The following is a 7,445-nucleotide window of genomic DNA, read 5'->3' as shown; positions in this document are numbered from 1 at the left end:
TATGAGCATATATTTTGAAAGGCTTAAGGCTATGTTGAAATTAAGGAGGTGAAATCAATATTTTCAGTGCCTTTCTAAGTTCTAAAGAGCTCACGTAGAATGAATATTCTCTAAATATGATAAATATTATTTAAATTATGTCTCACAAGTTTTGTATTTTTAATTTTCTTTTCTTTTCTTTGCCTCGCAATACCAAACATATATATATAACAAAAATCAATAGAAGATTCAACAATTATTTGTTCAAAGTTGGGATTTAGCTGTCTTTCACTTTTGAGTTCAATCATTGATACTTATTAATAATTGAAACTACCTTAGCATCATCTACATATATATGCAAAGCATCAAATTGATTCAAATTTATAATCATTATCTAAAATCATCAAACTCACACCCATAAATGACACGAGAGCGTTCTCTTCTAGATTTATAATCATAATCTCCTTGATGTGTTTGTATCCACATATATCTCATAACTATCAATAATTTTTCTTAAGTTTTCGATTTATGATATATATATCCGAGGCATGGAGATAATAATTTTATGGCAATCTAGTGATGAGTCAATGTTTAAATTCAATAATTTTTGTACTTGGATATTTGAAGTCAAGAGCAAACTGGTCTCTATTATTGACAGATTAGATTTATATGACAATGCAAAGAAAAGGCCAAACGTTAAACTCCAAAGTCGTAAAAACCCACTTGCAGAATAGATAAAACCTCTCACCAATCAATGTTGTTAGCCTTTCATTTCATATATATGTGATTGCTAGCCCCTCTCTTCTTTCCTTTTCAGATTCAATATTTCAACATTTCGGAACTCTCTGCAAAATCTTCTCATTTTTCCACAAATTATCAGCTAGACAGAGTTATTAACATTACCACAAATGCACACACCCCTTATATATCCTATGTGCTAAATAATATATAATTTATTGTTATTCATGAATCATGAATATATATATATATATAGTTGACTCATTTCAAACCATATATATGACACAACCTGAGACAGAATTTAGTTTGAGCACATTTAATGGAAAGTCGATATAATGTACTCATTTCTTCATTTTGTGTTCCTTCTGTTCCGAAATAATGAGATAATGCAGAAGAATGACATATGATAAGAACAAACCAGTTCAAAACTAGTAGCTACTATCCAGGCTCTAATTAAGGCTCTCAATATGGAATTTGTCTTTTCAGAAAAATTTATTAGTGATAATTGTTTATTTCTTTCTTTTTTTCTGCCGTCAGAATCTGTCATAATCCAACTGTTATTCAGTTATTGTTCTGTTGATGATGAATGGCAATTAATTAATTATTTTAATTGGTCATCAAGGCTAATTAATCAGTTGATTAAATTGCACATTAACAAATTGAGAGTGACGTGAACGATTGACCCTGATTATCAACATCGAGCCCTTCCATTCCATCCGAAAGTGACACAAAAGCATATCACAATCATAGATCTTAACATAAAGGTTAAAAGATTTTTTTTTTAACACAACATATATATATGTGTGTGTATATAAATGGTCCATGCATGATTATTGATCAAGAACATCATCAGCTTAATTAACAATAATCCTAGAGAAAATAAGCTTTACAAATATTCTTTATTCACAAGATCTCTTGCTAATATTGCCATTAATTAACTACTCTGATTAATAGTTCTAGGTTCTAACAACTATCCTAATGATTATATAGAAATATTTTTCAAATGGAATGGATAGCTTCCAATATTCCTTCAGTCACAGGATAATTATATTAAAGAAAAATAGACACATTCATGTTAAATAAGGATCGATGTTATTACTTCCGGTCTTAATGATAACATCTCATTTGTAGACTACAAACTACAAACGAAGTCTTATAATTAGGATCAGAGATAGACTCAAATGAGAACTTATAATTAGAATTGGAGATAGTATATGTGTATAAAATTCATACCTCTTAATTTAATTACCTCTCTCCAAAAACTGAAATAACTACAAACGAGATCTTATAATTAGGATTGGAGATAGACTATAAATGAGGTCTTATAATTAGAATTGGAAGTAATATATGTGTATAAAATTTATACTTCTTAGTTTAATTACCTGTCTCCAAAAACTGAAATGATTCAAATTCCCTCACCACTCAGCTTAATTTTCTTCCTCCAAAATTTCTTTTATGGTTCTTTTTAGCAAACAAAATTTTTATTTAAAATTAAGAACGGCCACCTCAATTGGCGAGCCCATATATATAGTCAATGTCAACACACACGTGGGAGCGCAGAAACAGCAACATTACCTGCAGACAATTATTTCATAGTCCAAATGATTGACAATTATTTTTTTTCATTATTATTTTTTCATTCTGTCAACATATACCCCACTGTTACTTTGATCTGATGTACTACATTTTCCTTCATCACTATTGCAGGAAGCTACAGTCCGGTTAATTTCTCTCTGCAAATGTATTATAAAACCTCCACTTGAATTTATCATGAATTTAGTCCCTTGAGATTCTTTCCAATAATTTAGCATTTTGTAATATCGCCAAACCCCTGGTGCCCGAGGGGCATATATACTTTCCTATAAACAGGACATCGCGCGCGGGTTCAGTCCATTGCTAACCTCATTTTAACTTCAAAATGTCTTTTATAAAGTTTATGGCAAATTGTACTGCCTCTGTTACTTAATATAAAAACTTGTTTAATTTTTATTTTGATAACAAATATGAAATCTCAATCTACTCTATCTTTCATATTTATTTATTTTTTTAAGATAGTCCTTGTAATAATGATAGTTCTAGCCAATAAACTTGATTAGCAAGAATATTTTAGGAAAGACAACATATATTTATTACAAATAACTAACTTAACTGGTTTTATTGATCTACTTAAATTAGTCAACTAACTCTTATATTAAGGACCAGAAGTAGTTTACTTATATATACTATCTTTGATTCTTAGCATAAGAGCTAGTTGATTAATTTGAGTAAATTAAGAAAGTTTGTTAAGTTAGTTATTTGTAATAAGTAAGTGTTGTCTTTTTTGGAATACCTTGCTAATTATGTGTATCGGCTAAAACCGTCATTTGATAAAATCTTTAATTTGAAAAAATAAATAAATATGAGAGACAAAAATAAATTAGGGTTTTATATTTATGGTCAAATTAAAAAAAAAAAACTAGTAAAGACAGGAGGTAGTAATTCTTAAGCACAACAGCTTTCTATAGTTAATATATTGGTGTACCAATTAATTCAGATTCAACCATTATCAAGTCCAAAAGTTCAAATAGAAGCAACTCCCTCTGGGTCTCATTATTTCTATATAGTATACAGTTTAAATAGTTTTAAGTTGATAATCTCCGTTTTTTTTCCATCCATAGGTGGCTCATTCCAAGTTTTATATATATATATATATATATATTTATATATATATAAAAGAAGCTTACGCAAACTATGTTGATGATATGACCATCGTCACTGTCATTAGTTTGCTCATCACCACAAATGTAAATTGTTGAGTTATTTACCTTATCGAGTGTCGGTCACCATGAGCCTCCAACTTTGAAAGCAGTCTTTTCACCGTGCATAGCTCACACGACAGCCTATAAATTCCCAGCTTCTCTTGCAATTCACTCATCACATTTCTTCAGTAATCTTCATTATTATCACCTTCTTCTCTTACTCTTACACCTAATTAAATACATAGACCCTTCGCTACACTTCAAACTTCAAACATGGGTTTGGCAAGTGAGAAGCGTCAACTTCTGTCAAAGGTGGCAATGAACGAGGGACATGGAGAGAACTCTGCTTATTTTGATGGATGGAAGGCTTATGAAAGAGACCCATTTCACCCCAAAAACAATCCTCACGGTGTTCTCCAGATGGGTCTTGCAGAAAACCAGGTTTATATTTATATACACACACGTCATGCGGCAGAATCATTATATATGCATGCATAGCACAATGATTTGCAGGTGTTTGATGAGTTGACTGACTCATATATATGGTTTTATTTTCATTTTCTTTACTGTCAGCTCTCTTTTGATCTGATACAAGAGTGGATAAGGAATAATCCAGAGGCCTCCATTTGCACTCATGAGGGACTTGATCACTTCAAGGACATCGCTATCTTTCAGGACTATCATGGCCTTCCCAAGTTCAGAGAGGTGTGTGTGTGCGCGTGTATGCAAATTAATGCCCTTACAGCTTACTCATCAGAGATACTTCAAGCTTATTGATTGACTGAGTTTATATAAAATGGGTTACCTTTTGTGATTGTGCAGGGTGTGGCAAATCTGATGTCAAAAGTGAGAGGTGGTAGAGTAAAATTTGACCCTGACCGTATAGTGATGAGTGGAGGGGCCACAGGAGCTAATGAACTCATCATGTTCTGTTTGGCTGATCCTGGAGATGCTTTTCTTCTTCCCACTCCTTATTATCCAGCGTATATCCCCTCTCCGTCCTAATATTGACAAAGTGAATATATATGCACACACAAATATAATGAAAAATATGACCCTTCAGTAACATAATTGGAGAGAGAGAAAATAAAGTAGCAGGGTACGATTGAAAAATACAGTTCATACACACACATGTACGGTTCTGTTCTTTCATGTACCTTGTCTTAATGCATGATATCGGAACGTAGAAGATTCCGTAATTAGGTAGGACCACTTTAATTGAAGAGACAGATATGGAGAAGTGAGATCTATCTACTTCATCTCTGTAGGTCTCAGATTGGTGGGCTCTACTTTTTCATCTCTTTTTCTCTCATCTTAACTTAGTTACCGGCCAACTTGGCTGTGTCGAGAGAAGAGACTTGAGAGTTTAACAGAGTTACTAATTATGGCTAAATGATTTATGTTTACTGTGTTGAGTGGCCTGTCATGACTTGAGGATGATATAATTGCTCATAAATACTTCATGCTGTACTGCAGATTTGTACGTGATTTGTGTTGGCGAACTAGGGCACAAATAGTTCCAGTCCACTGTGACAGCTCCAACAATTTCAAGATAACCAGATCAGCCCTTGAAGAAGCCTACAAGAAAGCCCAAGAAGAAAACCTCAACGTGAAGGGCTTGCTCATAACGAACCCATCAAACCCTCTGGGCACCACTTTAGACAAAGAAACCCTGAAAAGCCTTGTCAACTTCATCAATGAAAAGAACATACATTTAGTGTGTGATGAAATCTATGCAGCCACTGTGTTCAATCCCTCCAGCTTCATAAGTGTCTCTGAGGTCATCCAAGATATGGAATCCTGTAACAAAGACCTCATCCACATAGTTTATAGTTTGTCAAAGGACTTAGGCCTTCCTGGTTTCAGAGTTGGGATTGTTTATTCATACAACGACACTGTCGTTAGCTGTGGCCGCAAAATGTCAAGCTTTGGGTTGGTGTCCTCACAGACCCAGCACATGCTGGCTGCAATGCTTTTAGATAATGATTTTGTCGATAAGTTTCTGGCAGAGAGTTCCAGAAGGTTGGCAGAGAGGCACAGTTTGTTCACAGGGGGACTTGAGAAGATGGGGATTACTTGCCTTCCAAGCAATGCGGGGCTGTTCTGTTGGATGAGCTTGAGAAATCTGTTAAAAGAACAAACACTGGAAGGCGAAATGATGTTGTGGAATGTGGTAGTGAATGAAGTGAAACTGAATGTATCTCCTGGTTCATCTTTTAGCTGCAGAGAACCAGGGTGGTTTAGGGTTTGCTTCGCCAACATGGATGATGAAACAGTGAAAGAAGCATTGAGAAGAATCAGAGCATTTGTGGGAAGAGAAACAGAGAAGAAAGCAGCAAAGAAGATGAAACGCAGGCACAGTGTGAGCATGAGGGGAAGCTTCTCCACAAGAAGATTTGATGAAACTGTAATGTCACGTCACAGAATGTCCCCACACTCACCAATTCATCACTCACCTCTTGTGAAGGCCACTTGATCAGAGTTATCATGCACACAACAAATCAAATCATTTTGCCTCTTTCAGTTTGTGACTGCAAATTGAATTGCTTCAATGATAACAATTAACTATAATTATTTGAATGTGTTCACGGAACAGAGATGCCCACATGCAACGTGGCCCTTTTGTTTATCTGGCATTTTTGTTTTAAGCATATGTATCTTGGTGATATCAGAATATCCCCTTCAAATTATTCAGCTGTTTTTAATAATGTGTTTCTTCTGAGAATCAATCAGAAATTAAGTTAATGGTTAGAAAAAGTATTGACTCTGAAGTCAGCCTTCACTTTCTTTAAGGGAAAAAGATGATACCTATATCAATGGGAATTTCCTTATAATAAAGAAACACTGTTCTTATGTAAACCACATAGATCAACAATTTTTCTTTTTAAAAAAAACTGAAAACGAGATCAGAACCCACTGCCAATAATCTTGGAAAGAAAACGAGACATGCACTATAAAATTTCTTGACAATAGTAAGTCAGCCTTAAACGCAACCTTAGTTTCTTTAAAAAGCAAAAAAATGAATGACAATAGAAAAACAGCAAATTAAGTCAGCAAATATATTATTCAAATATAATAGAAAGACATAACAGGGATATAAATCAGACACAAGATAAACAATATAGCAACTTGTTGATTTTCTTTCTTTTTTTAAAAAAAAATTGGAATTTTATTGTATTGAATACTTCCGGTTTTCCACGTTATATTTATTACAGGTTGCTTTAATTTATTCAAGGGATGATGCATGATTGGGTGATTGATCAGAGTAAAGTTGCTCAAAATACAAATTATTATTTTGACATTCAAACCCAAGATGGCTATAATTTATTAATTATTGTACTCTAGCAAGTAGCAAGGCTTAAAAAATGCACCATTGGCAGCCAAAAATTTTTTGGTGATTTTGCACTAATCATTGGAAGACAGACATTCGTCGGCCTTGTTTGGAAAGGCGGGATGAACCCATCCCAAACTCTATAGTGTGGGGAAGAAGCCATTGTATTTTGGAAATTTTTAAGAATAATTTTTAAGTTGTATAAATGTCTTGTCTTTCTAATTTTATAAAAAAAAATGTTTAAGTTAATTTGGTCTCTTAGTTCGAAAGTAGACAGTGTCGTCTTGTATTCTAATAAAATAAAATAACGCAATCCGCTCATCAATTTCAAAAGTCAAACAAAATTTTAATATTGAATATAGATACATAATATTATTAAAAAAATAACTCGAAGTCAATTATGATATATCCAAGTCAACATGCTTCAAATTTGGTGACTATGTACGTTACAAGTTCTAATAGAAACATAACTGCTAAAGCAAACATTTTTTTTACAGACACGATCTCGTGACGACAGGAAAAACAACAAAGTAGCTCGTTATATTTTGTTGTACCAACTAACATTTATTATACTTTTCCGGTCTTAAATATAAAACTCATTTTATAGTCTAATTGATTACACTATAAAATGGGTCTTATATTTAGAATTGGAGGAGTAT

General features: G+C 33.3%; 1 protein-coding gene across 1 annotated transcript; it reads left to right on the top strand.

The window, feature by feature from the left end:
• Positions 1–3,728: 3,728 nt before the first annotated feature.
• Positions 3,729–5,996, top strand: LOC114745350 (1-aminocyclopropane-1-carboxylate synthase 1-like). The gene is made up of 4 exons (XM_028933505.1): positions 3,729–3,896; positions 4,029–4,160; positions 4,278–4,438; positions 4,932–5,996. Exons 1-4 carry the CDS (start codon positions 3,729–3,731, stop codon positions 5,929–5,931), a joined length of 1,461 nt encoding a protein of 486 aa, XP_028789338.1. The 3' UTR covers positions 5,932–5,996.
• Positions 5,997–7,445: the final 1,449 nt, after the last annotated feature.

This window comes from Neltuma alba, unplaced genomic scaffold, assembly GCF_004799145.2.
Source record: "Neltuma alba isolate B1F8T4 unplaced genomic scaffold, ASM479914v2 tig00004621_pilon, whole genome shotgun sequence".
In the NCBI taxonomy this organism is placed as follows: domain Eukaryota; kingdom Viridiplantae; phylum Streptophyta; class Magnoliopsida; order Fabales; family Fabaceae; genus Neltuma; species Neltuma alba.
Note: the sequence above shows the minus strand (reverse complement) of the source record. Positions and strands in the feature narration are given on the sequence as shown.